General features: G+C 42.4%; 1 protein-coding gene across 2 annotated transcripts in view; it reads left to right on the plus strand.

Annotated features, from left to right (window-relative positions):
* TANGO6 (transport and golgi organization 6 homolog) overlaps positions 1-20,118 on the plus strand; it is a 255,119-nt gene that overhangs the window by 32,999 nt on the left and 202,002 nt on the right. For both annotated transcript variants that reach the window (XM_015126488.3, XM_015126489.3), the window contains exons 6-7: positions 1,734-1,896; positions 4,754-4,836. In XM_015126488.3, coding sequence (XP_014981974.3) covers positions 1,734-1,896; positions 4,754-4,836 — 246 coding nt within the window. The remainder of the gene's footprint in view (positions 1-1,733; positions 1,897-4,753; positions 4,837-20,118) is intronic.

A 20,118-nucleotide genomic window follows, 5' to 3' on the forward strand; every position in this document is an offset into this window, starting at 1 on the left:
CATCATATGTGTATATGTTAATGTATATGTGTATTAACGTGTATGTGCATACACACGTACATTAACATATACACATATGATGGTAAAATTAATGCTAATTCTTTTTTTTGAGAGAGAGTTTTGCTCTTGTTGCCCAGGCTGGAGTGCAATGGCGAGCTTTCGGCTCACCACAACCTCCACCTCCCAGGTTCAAGCAATTCTCCTGCCTCAGCCTCCTGAGTAGCTGGGATTACAGGCATGCGCCACGAGGCCTGGCTAATTTTGTATTTTTAGTAGAGATGGAGTTTCTCCATGTTGGTCAGGCTGGTCTCGAACTCCCGACCTCAGGTGATCCACCCAAAGTGCTGGGATTACAGGCGTGAGCCACCACACAAGGCCAGTGCTAATTTCTATCTAAATGATAGCATGCAGCATGCTCTCTTTCATTTTGCTTTTTTTCATTGATAGTGTACTTTGTTTTTTTTTTTTTTTTTTGAGACGGAGTCTCGCTCTCTCACCCAGGCTGGAGTGCTGTGGCCGGATCTCAGCTCACTGCAAGCTCCGCCTCCTGGGTTCCCGCCATTCTCCTGCCTCAGCCTCCCAAGTAGCCGGGACTACAGGCGCCCGCCACCTCGCCCGGCTAGTTTTTTTTTGTATTTTTTAGTAGAGACGGGGTTTCACCGTGTTAGCCAGGATGGTCTCGATCTCCTGACCTCGTGATCCGCCCGTCTCGGCCTCCCAAAGTGCTGGGATTACAGGCTTGAGCCACCGCGCCCGGCGATAGTGTACTTTGGCCAGGTACAATGGCTCACTCCTGTAATCCCAGCAGTTTGGGAGGCTGAGGCGGGCAGATCACTTGAGGACAGGAGTTCGAGACCAGCCTGGCCAACATGGAGAAACCCCGTCTCTACTAAAAATACAAAAATCGGCCAGGTGTGGTGGTGCATGCCTGTAGTCCTAGCTACTCAGGAAGCTGAGGATAGAGAATCACTTGAACCCGGGAGGCAGATGTTGCAGTGAGCCGAGTTCACACCAATGCACTCCAGCCTGGATGACAGAGCGAGATTCCATCTAAAAAAAAAAGAAAAAAAATAGTGTACCTTGGAGATCATTTCATTCATTTTCATGGGTACATGATATTTCATCATATTAATGTACTATAATTTATTATAGTACATTGCTATTGATGGACATTTGAGTTCTTTCCATTCTTTTTCTATTACAAATTACACTACAGTTAATATCCCTAAGTCTTTGTACATAACTACCAGTATTACCATAGGAAAAATTCCTAGAATTGAAATTATTGGTTCAAAGGTTTTATGCATTTAAATTTTTGATTGATATGCTTTATGTACCTATTTTCCAACATTTTTACCCACACAATGTGTTACAAAGTTTTTGATCTTTCCTAATCTGATACATGAAAAATGTGGAAGGAGTTTTCTTAATTAATACTCCCTATGCGTGTGCCTAAAATGAGCCTGTATTTTATAAATTTGATAAAATAATGAAAACACTGCAAGTATGAGGGATGGGCAAAACAAATTTTTAATTAAAAATAAAAACACTGCCTGTTCAGCTCTCTTACCCTTTGATCCTGGGTATGTTAAATTAAGAAAAGAATTCTGTTGAATTAGTGTTATTGAAGTGAGTTTATTTTTTTTGGCTTAAAAAATTCATGCTTTTTCTTTTTAGTTAATGTCATATTCCTTGCAAAAAACTGGCATTTACTTCTTGTAATATTTTTGTAGGTTCTGGATTTATTTCACTTTCAGGATAAATTGACAGCACGACAGTTTCAGAGAGTTGCCACCACTACCTTTATAACTTTGTCAAGAGAACGCCCACAATTGGCAGCAAAGTATTTGCTCCAGCCAGTGTTAGCTCCTCTTCATCGATGTTTGAGTACAGCAGGTAAAGGAGGAAGTGTGGTGGTTGGGTGTGCCTCTAAAGGACCTTCTTCAGTATTTTATGTTTAAATGATTTAAATCTGTGTTATTTCAGTGTCTTTAGTTTTCCTTCCCCTCCCGGCAACTTGTTATTTTGAGAAATTCACTTACAAGTTTCAAGAAGAGTATACTGGGCCGGGGACAGTGGCTCATGTCTGTAATCCCAGCACTTTGGGAAGCCGAGGTGGGCGGATCACGAGGTCAGGAGATAGAGACCACAGTGAAACCTACTTGGGAGGCTGAGGCAGGAGAATGGCGTGAACCCGGGAGGCGGAGCTTGTAGTGAGCCAAGATCCAGCAACTGCACTCCAGCCTGGGCGACAGAGTGAGACTCCGTCTCAAAAAAAAAAAAAAAAAGAGATCACCTAGACTGAATGACTTTACATTTTGGCCACATTTGTTTTATCTTTCTCTCTTTCTGCACATATAAACATATCTTTTCTGAAGCATTTGAGAGTTAGTTGCAGACATCACAACACTTCACCCCTAAATAATTCAGTATGCATCTCCAAAGAAAAATGTCAGTCTCCTACATAACCGCAATGCAATTACCACACCCAGGAAATTTAACATTTATACAATATGCTGTGATATAATATATAAATTCCATTCAAACTTCTCTAATTTTTTCAATAATTTCTTTTAGAGCTGTTTTTTTAAAATCCAAAGTTCAATCAAGAATCATAGCTGGGCATGGTGGCTAATGCTTGTAATCTCAGCACTTTGGGAGGCTTAGGCGGGCAGATTGCTTGAGCCCAGGAGTTCGAGACCACTTGGGCAACATGGCAAAACCTCATCTTAACCAAAAAACAATGTAAAAATTAGCCAGGCGTGGTGGCAAGCACCTATAGCCCCAGCTACTTGGGAGGCTGAGGTGGGAGGATCGCTTGAGCCTGGGAGATTGAGGCTGCAGTGAGCCATAATCACGCCTCTGCACTTTAGCCTGGGTGACAGAGTGTGACCCTTGCTCAAAAAAAAAAAAAAAAAAAAATATATATATATATATATATATATAATAAAACTATGTCTAAATAAATAGAAAGACATTGTAAAACTTAAAAAACTTTTTAAAAATTTTTGTTTTTTATAGAGTTGGGGTCTTCCTATATTGTCCAGGCTGGTCTGGAACTCCTGGGCTCAAGTGATCTTCCTGCTTGAGCCTCCAAAAGTGCTGGGATTGCTGAGGCGGGAGGATCGCTTGAGCCCAGGAGTTTGCGACCAGGCTGGGTAACATAATGAGAACCTGTCTTTAGAAAACATTTTAAAAATTAGGTGGGCGTGTTGGTGCACGCCTGTATTCCCAGCTGCTCAGGAAGCTGAGGTAGGAGGATCACTTGAGCCCAGGAGGTTGAGGCTTCAGTGAGCCATGATTGCACAGTTCCACTCCAAAACCTGGGTTATAGAGCAAGACCCTGTCTCAAATAAATAAAAATAAAATATAACTATTTTAAAACTTTTTGAAGGGAAAATTTAAAACACATGCTATAGAGATTATATAATGAACTCTTATGTACCTATCACCTAGATACAACTATTAACTCTGCCATTTTCTTTCTTTTTTTTTTTTTTTTTGAGACAGAGTCTCGCTCTGTCACCCAGGCTGGAGTGCAGTGACGCGATCTCAGCTCACTGCAACTCCGCCTCCCAGGTTTACGCCATTCTCCTCCCTCAGCCTCCCGAGTAGCTGGGATTACAGGCGCCCACCACCACGCCCAGCTAAATTTTTTTTGTTGTTTGTTTGTTTGTTTTGAGACGGAGTCCTGCTCTGTCACCCAGGCTGGAGTACAGTGGTATAATCTCAGCTCACTGCAACCTCAGCCTTCCGGGTTCAAGCGATTCTCCTGCCTCAACCTCCTGAGTAACTGGGATTACAGGCGCAGGCCACCACGCCTGGCTAATTTTTGTATTTTTATTAGAGATGGGGTTTCACCATGTTGGTCAGGCTGGTCTCGAACTCCTGACCTCGTGATCCGCCCACCTCGGCCTCCCAAAGTGCTGGGATTACAGGCGTGAGCCACCGCACCCAGACTAATTTTTTGTATTTTTAGTAGAGACAGATTTTATCTGTATTAGCAAGGATGGTCTTGATCTCCTGACCTTGTGATCCACCCACCTTGGCCTCCCAAAGTGCTGGGATCACAGGCATGAGCCACCGCACTTGGCCAACGCTGCCATTTTCATTTATCCAATCCCCAATTTTTATTCAATTAAGTTTAAAATGAAAATTCTTTTTTTTTTTTTTTTTGAGACAGAGTCTCACTCTGTTGCCCAGGCTTGAGTGCAGTGGCACAATCTCAACTCACTGCACCCTCCGCCTCCTGGGTTCAAGTGATTCTCCTACCTCAGCCTCCTGAGTAGCTGGGACTACAGGCCTGCGCCACCACATCTGGCTAACTTTTTATATTTTTAGTAGAGACCGGGTTTCACCATATTGGCCAGGCTGGTCTCGAACTCCTGACTTTGTGATCCGCTCGCCTCGGCCTCCCAAAGTACTGGGATTACAGGCGTGAGCCACAGTGCCTGGCCTAAAATGAAAATTCTAAGTGATAATGTGTTATAGGTTAATTGGCAATGTTGGTGTTTTTTCTTAGTGATATGTAAAATAACAATTCATGTTTATAATCACTGGCATCATATATTCTATGAAATGTGTATGAAGGGTATATTGTTCAATGGTAACCGTGTCAATTTTCTGATCTTAGCTGTTACTTACTGAGCCATCTTTTTAGTAAAACTTTCTTCCTTAGCTTTAATATGTTCTATTCAGTGAGGCACTAAATATGGGTAATTTTGTGTTTTTGTTTTTGTTTTTGTTTTTCTAGAGATTCCAGAGAGTGACATGGTACCAGGAACTATTTTGGTGACAGAAGAAGAACTTAGTAGATGCATTGAGGATGTGTTTAAGGTTGGTAATCTGAGCCACTAATGTTTTTATTGCCTTCTTATTTAAAAATTTTTTTTTAATTTTTTCTTTTTTTGTAAAGATGGAGATCTCTCCACGTTGCCCATTCTGGTCTTGAACTCCTGGCCTCAACCGATCCTCCTTCCTCAGCCTCCCAAAGTGCTGGGATTACAGGTGTGAGCCACTGCTCCCAGCCTTTTAAAATAATTTTACCTTTTAATTAGCACTTGAAGCATTGGAATAACTAATCTAAAGCTCCAAGCTGTCAGAATCTTTTCACTATGAAAACCAGAAACTATAAGCTGACCTTTTTTAGTCTTTTGTTGTTGTTTTTCCTTTTTGTGGAGAATGAGGTCTTGCTGTATTGTCCAGGCAAGTCTCAAACTCCTGGGCTCAAGCTATCCTCTTGCCTCTGCCCCCTTAAGAGCTGGGATTACAGACGTGAGCCACTGTGTCTGGCGAGCTGACCTTTTTAAGTGAAAAAACTGATATATTTTTGAAACTCTGTTAATTACATCATTTATTCTAAATGTTGAAATAGTTTAGATTTTCTGACTGGCAAATGCCACTGATGAAAGCATGTCTTTTGAAGAAATTGACACGGAGCGGGGCATGGTAGCTCACACCTGTAATCCCAGCACTTTGGGAGGTTGAGGAGGGTGGATCACCTGAGGCCAGCAGTTCAAGACCAGCCTGGCCAATATGGCAAAACCCCATCTCTACTAAAACTACAAGAATTAGCCGGGCGTGGTAGCATGCACCTGTAATCCCAGCTACTTAGGAGGCTGAGACAGGAGAATCGCTTGATCCCAGGAGGCAGAGGTTGCAGTGAGCCAATATTGTGCAACTGCACTCCAGCCTGGGATAGAGCGAGACTCTGTCTCCAAACAAACAAACAAAAAAAGAAATTGACGGGTGTTTTCAGTATTCTAGCCTTCCTAAAAGTGTATGATAATTGAATCTACTTTATAACTTTTGATAGTAATCACTGTCATAACAAATTAAGTCTGAAAAAATGATTCCTGCAAATGATGACATAAATATATAACAAGAGTGAAAACTGCTTTTCTATTCATAGGAAGAAAAAAAATGAATGAAAACTAAGAATCTAAGTGTTATGTTCTTTATTATCACAATCTTATAAATATATGTGGTATATGCTTTTGGAAAACAAATGAAATTCATTGTGTTATGGCTAGATGGAATTAGGATAAATATTCTTTAAAGTTTATTTTAGGCCCAGTGTGGTGGCTTATGCCTATAATTCCAGCACTTTGGGAGGCGAAGGCAGTAGGATTACTTGAGGGTAGGAGTTCAAGACCAGCCTGGTCAATATAGTGAGATCCGATCTCTATAAAAAATAAAAATAATAAATAAGGTTTATTTTAATATATTTATAATAATTTACTGCTGAACACTTTTACATTAGAAAACAGCTTTCAAAACTGTATTTCATGTGAAAAAGGTACAGCTGCTTTGGAAAATAGTTTGACATTTCCTCAAAAAGTTAAACATGGAGTTATCATATGACCCAGCAATTCCACTACTAGGTATATACCCAAGAGAAATGAAAACATGTTCATATAGGCTGGGCATGGTGGCTCATGCCTGTAGTCCCAGCACTTTGGGAGGCCGAGGCAGGTGGATCATGAGGTCAGGAGATCGAGACCATCCTGGTTAACACAGTGAAACCCCGTCTCTGCTAAAAATACAAAAAAATTAGCCAGGTGTGGTGGCGGGTACCTGTAGTCCCAGCTACTCGGGAGGCTGAGGCAGGAGAATGGCATGAACCTGGGAGGCGGAGCTTGCAGTGAGCCGAGATTGTGCCACTGCACTCCAGCCTGGGCGACAGAGCGAGATTCCGTCTCAAACAGAAAAAAAACAAAACATGTTCATACGAAAACCTGTACGTGAATTTAGTAGGTAGGACAGGGAGCAATTACAAATAGCACAAGGGATCTTTTGATGAAGGAAAGGTTCTAAAATTGTATTGTGGTGATGGTTTTGCAAATCTGTAAATTTACTAAAATTCACTGAACTGTATATTTAAAATAAATGATTTTATGGTTTTTAAAGTATACTTCCATAAACTAGTTTTATTAAAAAAAAAAAAAAAAAGACTTGGCACGGTGGCTCACGCCTGTAATCCCAACACTTTGGGAGGCCAAGATGGGCGGATCATGAGGTTAGTAGATCAAGACCATCCTGGCTAACATGGTGAAACCCCGTCTCTACTAAAAATACAAAAAATTCGCCGAATGTTGTGGCACGCACCTGTAGTCCAGCTACTCAGGAGGCTGAGGCAGGAGAATCACTTGAACCTGGGAGGCAGAGGTTGCAGTGAGCCAAGATTGTGCCACTGTACTCCAGCCTGGGTGACAGAGTGAGACTGTCTCAAAATAAATAAATAAAAATACAAAGATTAGCTGGATGTGATGGCGCGTGCCTGTAATCCTAGTTACTCTTGAGGCTGAGGCAGAAGTATCATTTGCACCTGGGAGATGGAAGTCGCAGTAAGCTGAGATCGCACCACTGCACTCTGGCCTGGGCAATAGAGCAAGACGCTGCCTCAAAAAACGAAAAGATAAAAAATAAAAATAAAGTGTACAGGCACGCCTGTAATCCCAGCACTTTGGGAGGCCAAGGTGGGTGAATTACCTAAGGTAAGGAGTTCAAGACCAGCCTGGCCAACGAAGCAAAACCCTGTCTCTACTAAGAATACAAAAATTAGCTGGGCATGGTGGTGGGCGCCTGTAATCCCAGCTCCCCGGGAGGCTGAGGCAGGAAAAGCATTTGAACCCGGGAGGTTGCGGTCAACTGAGATCGCACCACTACACTCTGGCTGAGTGACAGAGCAAGACTCTCTCTCAAAATAAATAAATAAATAAATAAATAAATAAATAAATAAAGGTGCAGATCAATGGCTTTTATGTATATTCGTAGGTATGTACAACTGTCATCACGATCGTCTTTAGAACTTTTTATTCCCAAAAAAGAAAACCCTGGCCGGGCACAATGGCTCATGCCTGTAATCCCAGTACTTTAGGATGCCCAGGCAGGAGGATCCCTGAGGTCAGGAGTTCGAGACCAGCCTGACCAACATGACGAAATCCCGTCTCTATTAAAAATATAAAAATTAGCTGGACATGGTGGCGCACGCCTGTAATCCCAGCTACTTGGGAGGCTGAGGCAGGAGAATCGCTTGAACCTGGGAGGCAGAGGTTGCAGTGAGCCGAGATCACGCCACTACACTCCAGCCTGGGTGACAGAGCAAGACTCTGTCTTACAAACAAAAAAAAAAAAAGAAAGAAAGAAAGAAAGAAAAGAACCCTCCCCACACCACTTAGCCATCACTCTGAAATCTCTCCACCACCAATCCCCCGTCCCCTATAAATAGACAACCACTAACCTGTATTCTCTCTCTCAAGTTTTGCCTATTCTGTACATTTCATATAAATGGAATTGTACAACATGGTTTTTTTTGTGATTGGCTTCTTTCACTTAGCATGATATTATCACATGGAGCCATACTTCATTTCTTTTCATTGCCAAATGGTGTTCTCTTGTATTAACATGCCTCATTTTATCTGTTCATCAGTAAATGGACATTTAGGTTGTTTCCATAATAACCATAATAACATTTTGGCTATATGAATAATGCTGCTATGGACATTTATGTATACATTATTGTGTATATTTATGTGTTCATTTCTTTTTGGTATATACCTAGTAATAGAATTGCTGGATATATAGTAACTCTATGTTTAACTGTTTGAGGCACTTCTAGACTGTTGTCCAAAGTGACTGCACCATTTTACATTCCCATCAGCAGTACATGAGGGTATAAAGTAAATTACATTCTTTCAGATAAGAAGGCAGATAGTTTTGTTTTGCTTTAAGCTTTCTGCATGATACTAGTAGATTCACAGAGAGAAAATGCAAACTCATTCTCCATAGCACTCACTTCATTTCTTTTTTTTTTTTTTTGAGACAGAGTCTCACTCTGTTACCCAGGCTAGAGCGTAGTGGCATGACCTTGGCTGACTGCAACTTACGCCTCCCAGGTTCAAGCTATTCTCTTGCTTCAGCCTCCGCAGTAGCTGGAATTACAGGCACCCACCACCACGCTGAGCTAATTTTTATATTTTCAGTAGAGACAGGGTTTCACCATGTTTGCCAAGCTGGTCTCAAACTCCTGACCTCAAGCAATCCGCCTGCCTTGGCCTCCCAAAGTGCTGGGATTACAGACATAAGCTACCATGCCTGGCCTCACTCACTTTATTTGTAAAGTGGAATGTTTACTACCCTTTTATTTAATTTCACTATTTTAAAAAATAAAGTCTACCCTTTAAGGGTTGACCTGGCACACAAATATGGAATCAGATTGCTCAGAGATTGAAAGATGACATGGTAACTATGTGAATATAATGCTGTTTTTATTTTTTAATGCCTCATGGATAGACTCCTGAAAAGAGCGGTCTTCTAGGCAAAGACTTTCAGATTATGGAGAGATAAGAAATTATTAGAGCAGTCTAGAAAGCAGATGTTCTAAATTAGAGAACAGTGGCCTACTAACTTTCAGAAAGACCATGTCCCATCCAAGAAATAGCATGATGAAAAACTGCCAAGTGGTTGGGTTTAGAATGTTGGAAAGACTTGAAAGTACTGTCAGGATAGGGGTAAGACTAATTGTGACTAAATTTTGGTGGAAACCCCTTATAATATGCCTTGGAAGTCAGTAAACTTAGAGGGAGAAAAAAAAGCAAACCGAGTATTTCTTTCTAGCAAGGGAGTTATCCTCTAAAAAACAGAGAGATCTGGACATAATGAATCCTGCCATGTCTCCTATTCTTGGTCCCCAAAAAGGAGGGAGGAAACCTTCATAGTTTGGTCAACAGTTTGGCGAATTTAAAGCCCCCTGGAGAGGCAAGCAAACCATTAGTTTTCTGTAGACACTCGATTATGCACCAAGGATTGGCACTGTCGTGAAACTAAGAGGGGCGGAAGGGTAATTATTCTCTCTGCAAGGTTTTGGCAGCCAGCTGCAGTGGGAAAACAGAGGAAATGTGTATGTTGGGGGAAAATGGTAAACACTGGGTAAAATTTAATAACAAAGGATGTGTTGTGTCTATTAACTTTCTGTTAATACTAAATTATAGAGTACAGCTCAAAGGCAGGAAATAAGGAAAATATCGGGGCTGGGTAAATCGATCCAGCAGCTCACTAGGTAACATGGAGGATAACAAAAGAGTGTTTAATTTTAGAGAAGCATTCGGGAACATTTCCAGCTCTTTTTTTCTCTCTTTTTTTATTCTTGTTAACAGATTTATTAAGATAAAAATTCATGTAACATACAGTCCACTCATTTCAAGTGTACAGCTCAGTGTTTTTTAGTATATTCATAGGGTTTTGTAACCATCATCAGTCTAATTTTAGAATGTTTTTGTTCTCCTTAAAAGAAACCCATATCCATTAGTTGTCATTCTCCATTCTCCCCACTCTGCTCATAGCCTTAGGCAACCACTAATCTATTTTCTGTCTCTATAGATTTGCCTATTCTGGACATTTCATATCAATGGAACCATACAATTTATGGTCTTTTGTGATTGGCTTCTTTCAAATCTAGTCAAATGAAGCAGTCAGAGCGGAAATAGGTCAAATAAATCTGTAACTGGTTGTGATTAATTAGTTGTAAACACCACTGCACTGGAGCCTGATATTTTTAAGGTTCATTTGTATTGCAGCATGAAGCAGTACTTCAGTGCTTTTTATTGCCAAAAAGTATGCCATTATATGGATATACCACATTTTACGTATCTATTCATCTGTTGATGGATAATTGGGTCATTTTCACCATTTGGCTCTCATGAATAATGCTGCTATAAACACTGGTGTACACAATTAGTTTTTGTGTGAACCTATGTTATCGCTTCTTTTGCCTGTGTACTTTGGAGTGAAATGCTGGATCATATTGTAACTGTATGTTTAACCTTTTGAGGATCTGCCACACTTTTCCGAAGCAGCTACGCCGTTTTACATTCCCACCAGCAATATATGAGGGCTCCACTTTCTTTACATCTGGCCAGAATTTATTACCTGTCTTGCCTTTTTTATTCTAGTCCTCCTAGTGGGAGTAAAGTAGTATCTCATTATCATTTTGATTTACGTTTCCTAATGGCTAATGATATTGAACAGCTTTTCTGGTGCTTATTGGCCATTTTCATGTCTTCTTTGGAGAAGCATCTATTAAGACCCTTTTTCCTTTCTCTTTTTTTTTTTTTCTGAGACAGAGTCTTGCTCTGTCTCCCAGGCTGGAGTGCAGTGGCGAGACCTCAGCTCACTGCAACAACCTCTGTCTCCCAGGTTCAAGCGATTTTACTACCTCAGCCTCCCATGTAGCTTGGATTACAGGCGTGCGCCACCACATCCGGCTAATTTTTGTCGAGTTTTAAATTGGGTTGTTGTCTTTTCATTATTGATGAGTTGAGGGATGGGCTCCTGGCTTAACAAACAGCTCACTTCAAAGAAATCGTCTTCACTGATCTCATCTCAGTCTCTCCATACTTTTTTTTTTTTTTTTTGAGACAGAGTTTCGCACTTGTTTCCCAGGCTGAAGTACAATGGCATGATCTCAGCTCACTGCAACTTCCGCCTCTTGGGTTCAAGCAATTCTCCTGCCTCAGCCTCCCCAGTAGCTGGGATTACAGGTGCCTGCCACCATGCCCGGCAAATTTTTTGTATTTTTAGTAGAGATGGGATTTCACCACGTTGGTCAGGCTGGTCTTGAACTCCTGACCTCAGGTGATCCACCTGCCTCAGCCTCCCAAAGTGTTGGGATTACAGGCATGAGTCATTTCGCCTGGCCCATACTTTTTTTTTTTTGAGACCGAGTCTCACTCTGTCGCCCAGGCTAGAGTGCAGTGGTACGATCTTGGCTCACTGCAACCTCTGCCTCCCAGGTTCAAGCTATTCTCTTGCCTCAGCCTCCCAAGAAATATTTCCTTCTAGGGCCAGGCACAGTGGCTCACGTCTATAATCCCAGCACTTTTGGAGGCTGAGGCGGGTGAATCACTTGAGGTCAGGAGTTCGAGACCAACTGGCCAACATGGTGAAACCCTGTCTCTACTAAAAATACAAAAAAAATTAGCCGGGCGTGGTGGCGCGTGCCTGTAATTCTACCTACTTGGGAGGCTGAGGCAGGAGAGTTGCTTGAACCCGGGACACAGAAGTTGCAGTGAGCCGAGATCGCATCACTGCACTCCAGCCTGGACAACAGAGCGAGACTCTATCTTAAAAAAGAAAGAAAGAAAGAAAGAAATACTTCCTTCTGAAAGCATTAAAATGTAAATAGTTTTTTTTTTTTTTTTTGTGACGGAGTCTCACTCTGTTGCCCAGGTTGGAGTGCAGTGGTGCAATCTTGGCTCACTGCAAGCTCTGCCTCCTGGGTTCATGCCATTCTCCTGCCTCAGCCTCCCTAGTAGCTGGCGCCACGCCTGGCTAATTTTTTATATTTTTAGTAGAGACGGAGTTTCACAGTGTTAGCCAGGATGGTCTCGATCTCCTGACCTCGTGATCCACCTGCCTCAGCCTCCCAAAGTGCTGGGATTATAGGTGTGAGCCACTGCGCCAGCCTAAAATATAAATACATTTTGGTATTTAAAGAATAAACCCTTAGGCTGGGCGCAGTGGCTCACGCCTGTAATCCCAGCACTTTGGGAGGCCAAGGTGGGCGGATCACGAAGTCAGGAGATCAAGACCATGCTGTCTAACACTGTGAAACCCCATCTCTACTAAAAATACAAAAAATTAGCTGGACGTGGTGGCATGCGCCTGTAGTCCCAGCTACTCGGGAGGCTGAGGCAGGAGAATTGCTTGAACCCGGGAGGCGGAGGTTGCAGTGAGCCGAGATCGTGCCACTGCACTCCAGCCTAGGCAACAGAGCGAGACTCCGTCTCAAAAAAAAAAGCAAAGAAAGAAAAGAATAAACCGTCAGTGCTCTGAATGAAAATTTTATGATAGGAACAATTGTAGGGGAAGGCCTTTTTACTCTTGTATCCTTCACTCCAGCAGGGTGTAGAGCAGGTGGTTCTGATGGCTCTGGGGGGCCAGGAGGAAAGTTCTCCACATATAGGTGCATTCATAGGTGCTAGTTGAATTGAATTGAAAACTTGACACAGCCACGTGTACTTTATCTGCATAAATGATTCTCACTTCTATATATGTACCTTCTATCTGGTAAAATTATCTAAGACATAAAAGGAATATGCAACTCAAAACACTTTTAGTCCAGTGGTTCCTCATTCTCTCCTTCTGCTCTGAATGCCTGGGGCCCAGTCCTTAGAATGCGTAAATTTTTTGTCCTCCCTGGCATGAGAAGGATTAATAGTGTATTCTTTGCCTAGAGAGGTGAAGGGAGGCCTAGATTGCACAGAGATTGGTTCTGGGTAGGACAATATAAGAAGAGACTTACAATTCCTTTTTATTTGGACATTTTTTGCTTGTAAGAGGACTGGCTAGATTCTGAAATGGCAAAAACGTTTCCTTTTAGCATTCTTCACAGTACTTGCCTGACACTCTTCCTAAAAGCAGAAGAAATGTTAGGGTAGGAAAAACTAGGAGGCACTTAATTAGTTTATTTCCTACATTCTCATTTCCATTTTATCTCTCTGTTTCCAGATTCAGGGAATCTTGACTTTAATTATTCAAGTCTTTTCGGCATCTAATCTTAATGAATTTCTAATTACAGTTATTCTGTCAGATTGGATATTTGACTGTTTCTGAATTTTTAATTAGATTTGCAGAGTAAATTAGAATAATAGAATCTTAGAACTGGAAGGAACTTCAGAAATAATTTAGTATAACCTCACTTTTTAAATAGACTTTATTTATTATTATTATTTTTTGAGATGGAGTTTCGCTCTGTCATCCAGGCTGGAGTGCAGTGGCGCAATCTCAGCTTATTGCAGCCTCCGCCTCCTGGGTTCAAGTGGTTCTCCTGCCTCAGCCTCCGAGTAGCTGGGATTATACCTGGGATCATAGGCATGTGCCACCATGCCCGGCTAATTTTTGTATTTTTAGTAGAGGTGGGTCTTCGCTATGTTGGCCGGGTTTTTCTCTAACTCCTGACCTCAGGGGATCCACCCACAGCCTCCCAAAGTGCTGAGATTATAGGCCTGAGCCACCACGCCCACCAATAGACTTTATTTTTTAAGAGCAGTTTTAGGTTCACAGAAAAATTAAGTGGAAAGTATAGGGAGGTCCCATATATTTATCTCCAGACAGCCTGGTACATTTGTTACAATTGATGAACCCACATTAATGCCTCAGTATCATCCAAAGTCAATAGTTTACATTGGGGTTCACTGTTGGAGTTGTATAGTCTATGAGTTTTGACAAATTAACCCCTCATTTTGTAGTAAAGAAAATAAAATCCAAAAGATTTTGTGAAGTGACTTGTTAATCATACAGTTGGGGAGTGGCAGAGCAGGTCCAGGAACCAATCTTTCCTTCCCTTTCACTCTCCCTTTCTGTATTTAGAAAAGATCATGTTTGCACATGGTACAAATTTAAGAAGGACAAAAAACTTTATAGTGAAAAGTAGTCTCCTTCTAACCTTGGTTCCCTGCACTGGCAATAATTCTTTCTGGAAATGTCCATGTGTAATTGAACTGTGACCTTGAATTACAAGCAAAAGACCAAAAGAAGTATCCTTCAAGTCTGTGGGAATTGCAAATGTTAGCTTTTCTAAATGCTTTGGTTCAGACTCTCTGGTATGGTGTAGCACCTTTCAGCCAGACAGACCTAGGTTGGAATCTGGCTCCAAAGTTGACTGTCCGTGCGACTTTAGGTAACTTATTTATCATTTGATTTGTGGGGATGAAATAAGGTAACGTGGTGGGTTCATGGCATATTGTAGCACATAAGTGCTCAAAAAACTGTCAGTTCTCTTTTGGTTCAGGGAAACTTGTTTTTTAAAAAGACGATCTTATGCAATATGTTCTGAAAGCATGCACAGTGCAAAATACTTGCTATATTAGGTAACTTGCCTTGTTCTTTTTTCCTCTCACAAGTCTTAATTACACTCAGCAAGTGCATTAGAAGTTCTGGAACACTACTATCAGAAAGATCACTGTAATGTTTTAGAAGGCTGTATTTGACTAGTTTAATCTTTAGGAGGTGTAAAATCAAGTTCCAGCCTATACTGAATTTCAGTGTTAGGATTCCGTCAGCTTGATTCCGAACAGGCCCGTCATGTTTGTATTCCCACACATGTACATCCCTGTAAAAGATAAGCCCATAAGTTAAGAAAATATTTCCATTCACAATAGCATCAAACATATAAAACATTCAGGAATAAATCTAACATTTGTATGGGGTATATATATTTCACAAAATCCTTTAACATGAATTATCTTAATTTGTCCTTATGCCAAAAGCTTGATACCTACATTATAAATGAGAAAATGGAGACCGAGAGAGACTTAAATGTCTTTTTTTTTTTTTTTTTTTTTTTTTTGAGACAGAGTCTCGCTTAGTCGCCCAGGCTGGAGTGCAGTGGCGCGATCTCGGCTCACTGCAAGCTCCGCCTCCCGGGTTCACGCCATTCTCCTGCCTCAGCCTCCCGAGTAGCTGGGACTACAGGCGCCCGCCGCCTCGCCCGGCTAATTTTTGCATTTTTAGTAGAGACGGGGTTTCACAGTGTTAGCCAGGATGGTCTCGATCTCCTGACCTTGTGATCCGCCCGCCTCGGCCTCCCAAAGTGCTGGGATTACAGGCGTGAGCCACCGCGCCCGGCCGAGAGACTTAAATGTCTTATCCATGTTCACTCATTTAATGTGTAATTTGGGGCAGTCACAAAGGTGACAGAAACAAAATTCACATCCAAGTTTCCTGACTACTGACTTCCCTGTGCTCTTTCAACTACTCTGCAGTAGTCTCTAAGGGACGTGCTTAGCAATGTCATGGAAGTCTATGGAATGAGAAATGGGGCACATGGCCAGGTGTGGTGGCTTGCGCCTATAATCCCAGCACTTTGGGAGGCCAAGGCAGGTGGATCACCTGAAGTCAGGAGTTCAAGAACAGTCTGGCCAACGTGGCGAAACCCCATTTCTACTAACAAAAAAATAAAAAATAAAAAATTAGCCGGGTGTGGTGGCAGGTCCCTTTAATCACTCAGGAGGCTGAGGCGGGAGAATTACTTGAACCTGGGAGGCAGAGGTTGCAGGGAGCCAAGATTGCACCAGTGCACTCCAACCTGGGCAACAGAGCGAGACTCCATCTCAAAAAAAAAAAAAAGACTTTGGGAGGCTGAGGTGGGTTGATCGCCTGAGGTCAGGAGTTCAAGATCAGCCTGGCCAACATAATGAAACCCCATCTCTACTAAAAATATGAAAATTAGCCAGGTGTGGTGGGGGGTGCCAGTAATCCCAGCTACTCAGGAGGCTGAGGCAGGAGAATCGCTTGTACCCAGGAGGCAGAGGTTGCAGTAAGCCGAGATCGCACCATTGCACTCCAGCCTAGGTGACAAGAGCAAAACTCCGTCTCAAAATAAATAAATAAATAAATAAATAACTAGTTGGGCATAATGGGCATCTGTAATCCCAGCTATTCAGGTGGGTGAGGCAGGAGAATCACCTGAACCTGGGAGGCGGAGGTTGCAGTGAGCCAAGATCGCGCCACTGCTTTCCAGCCTGGGTGACAGAGCAAGGCTCCCTCTCAAGAATTCAAAAAAAAGAAAGTAATGGAGCATGTGAGAACTCCTTTCTGTTTTGTTTTATTTTGTTTGCTTTGAAACAGAAACACGTGTTTATTCTTAATATTTTTGACCATTTTGATTCCACCCACTTTTTTCTTTCTCTTTTAAATTTCTAGCCAATCCTTCCAGAAAAATTCCATCCTCCAGATATTGAAGGTAGATGCTGTACAAGCCAATATAAAGTCCAGCTTTGCTCAGTCCGCTCTCCCTTTCATAGTTGAAGTTCTATGATTCTGCTCTGTTAGTTAGCACTGATGGAATCGCCACTAGCTACAGCTTAAAAAAGGAAGGAAGGAAGAAAGGAAGGGAGGAGGGGTGGGAGGGAAAGGAAAGGAAAAGAAAGGAAAGGAAAAGGGGAGGGAGGGAGAGGAAAGAGGGAGGGAAGGAGGGAGGGAGAGAGGAAGGAAGGAAGGAAAGGAGGGAGGGAGGGAGGGAAGGAGAAAGGAAATGCATAGGGCATTGTAACTTCCCCACAAAAATAGAGCTTTTGAGAAAATAAACAGCAGCCTACTTTGTTCATTTATCCTTTGATTCAATCAGTCACAAAAACATTTATCAGGTATTTACTGAATGCCAGACACTTTGCCAGGTTCACAAATACAGAAATGATTAAGAGCCAACTGCTGCCTTCAAGAAGTTCCTAGTCAGGTAGGCAAAGAGTTACAGTAGTGTGTGGGCCATAGCTAAGATCATCCTATCGCTTATTGCAGAGTAGCGCTCTAAGCTTAGATGAAGGATTGTAAGGCTTAACCGCAGACGCCTCATATCATAGCTGGCTGGATCTGTGAAAGAAAGCCGAGGGGCAATCAGGAAGAAATGTGGAAATCCCCAGAAAGGAACAAGGAAATCCCCAGACTGCCACTGGGGTTGTTGGTACCAGTCTGTATCCTTGCCTAATCTGTTTTCATTGACCCACATTGGCCTCTGACTTTGCCTCTCAGCTCTTGCTGCATGTTTATATTTGAAAAACCACAGGTAAGTGGAGGTTCAGTTTTTCTTTTTTTTTTTTTTTTTTTTTTTTTTGAGACGGAGTCTCTCTGTTGCCCAGGCTGGAGTACAGTGGTGTGGCGTGATCTCGGCTCACCGCAACCTCCACCTCCCCGGTTCAAGGGATTCTCCTGCCGGAGCCTCCCAAGTAACTGGGATTATAGGCACCCACCACCACACCCAGCTAATTTTTTGTATTTTTAGTAGAGACAGGGTTTCACCATGTTGCTAGGCTGGTCTTGAACTCCTTACCTCAGGCAGTCTGCCCGACTCGGCCTCCCAAAGTGCTGGGATTACAGGCGTGAGCCACCGCACCTGGCCAGGTTCAACCTTTCTTCGAGGCATCCTTTCACTTACTCCCAGAGAGGCTTTTATCATACCACACAATTGAAAAGCTGCCTTCGGGTCTCTCCCTTCACTGCTTCAGCTTTCCCATATCTTGGTATTTTGTTTGGGGATCCCTAGTTGTAGAAATACCTAGAATAACTAGAAAACCTTTCAACTGAATATGATTTCATCTTTAAAGAACTAACTTCAGGACTGACAGCATAACAGAAAGCATATGAGGAAGGGTTAGAAACTTATTACATCTGGTCACATTGAAGCTTCAGTTGTTTTGCATTTTTTTTTAGAAGGGTGGTTAATTTTTTTCAACTAGTCTCACCTCTTAATGATTGAGGTACCAAAAGGGAATTCTGAAGGAAATGAGCAAAGTTTCAGTCAAGTCAGAGAATCATAGATGAGATATGAAAGAGGCCTTACAGCACCATTTATCGAACCTCGTTTTACACATAAGGAAACAGATTCAGAGAAGTCCACTGATTTGTGTTAAGTCACAAAACTGGTCCGTGGAAATACTGAATCCAAGAGGCGGAGGTTGCAGTGAGCCAAGATCACGCCACTGCATTCCTGCCTGGGCGACAGAGTGAGACTGTGAAAAAAAAGAAAAGAAAAGAAAAGAAAAATAACATGCGAAGTACTGTATTGTGTTTTAGAACTTGAATTCCCATCCCACTTTGCCTCCATGTGATCAGGGAAGACTCCCCCTGCCCCCCAACTAGAAAGAGACTGAACATAAGCACAGTCCAAGGAAATCACACAACACCCAGATGTTGGGGCACAGAGGTGGAGCAGTCAGGCCCTGCCCTCCATGGGCAGGAACAGCTTGTCTCTTGTGCCTTTGCTGCTTCTTCAGTCCATACCGATACCAGTCCAATGTGGAGGAGGCTGGAAGGAACTATCCCAACTGTTTCTTCCATGTGTAGTGTGATTTCATGGGAAGGATTATTCCTTTTTAGTGCTGTGTTTGGCTATTGTAAGTGCTGGCTGAGTTCGAAATGCAGCATTGGCTGAATCAGTCCAGCCTCTCATTTCCCTGAATAGGTTACTAAACTCCAAATATAAACCAATGATCAGGAGACGTTAAGGGGGAAGTGACCAGATTCTACTTTGGGAGTGTATATAGGGGGTAATGTTGGATGTCAGGTACAGACTGAACTTTAACCTGCATAGGAGTTCAGTACTAGGCAAGAGACTGGAAGAAGGGGGTTGTCCTTGGAAGCAGCTGGTCAGAGTATGCCCCTGGAGATCTACTGGAAAACTTGGTATTAATAGAGGGGAGCTGTATAAGAAAACGGAGCTGTATAAGTAGGCGGAAGGGGAGGTGTTACAGAAGCCGCTGTCCATGGTGCCACACGGACACTTCGGCTCCAGCTTGCAGAGCTTGCAGGACTAGAGTTATTAAAAGCCTGACAAACTGGGATCTACTGACTCAGAGGGTGGGGACAGCTGGGATAAAATTGGTATAGGCTAGGAACTGAAGCAATGAAAATCTCATTATGCACAGGGGGAGAAGGTAAGTATTGAGAGGCCAGGGGTATGTGTTTGGGGATTTTTAATATTGTAGTAAATACATACGAGATTTACCATTTTAACCAGTTGAAATGGTATAATTTAGTGGAATTAAGTCTATTCATGATGTTGCCCAACCATCACCACTATCTAGTTCCAGAACTTTTTCATCACCCCATATGGAAATCCCGTATCCACGAAGCAATCAGTCCCCATTCTGACCTCCTCCGAGTCCTTGGCAGCCACTCATCTGCTTTCCCTCTATGTGGATTGTGAATGGATTTTGTGTCAGACAGATCTGGGTTTATCCTGGTTCTGCCATTTGCTAACAATGTGTCTTTGCTCAACTGACCGACTGCTTCTCTGAGCCTCAGTTTTCCACATTTTTAGAGTGGGAACAAAAATGCTTCACCTGCAGGACTCCTCTTACGAAGACTTTTTGTATGTTAAATGTTTGGCCGAATACCTGGCTCACTCTTTAGTGGAATGCAGTACATGGTAGTTATTGTTTGCTTCATAAAAGCAGTAACAATTAGCCAGGCATGGTGGGATGTGCCTGTAGTCTCAGCTACTCGGGAGGCTGAGGCAAGAGAATCACTTGAACCTGGGAGGTAGAGGTTGCAGTGAGCCGAGATTGTGCTACTGCACTCCATCCTGGACAACAGAGCAAGACTTTGTCTCAGAAAATAAAA

Source organism: Macaca mulatta, chromosome 20 (genome assembly GCF_049350105.2).
Source record: "Macaca mulatta isolate MMU2019108-1 chromosome 20, T2T-MMU8v2.0, whole genome shotgun sequence".
Classification (NCBI taxonomy): domain Eukaryota; kingdom Metazoa; phylum Chordata; class Mammalia; order Primates; family Cercopithecidae; genus Macaca; species Macaca mulatta.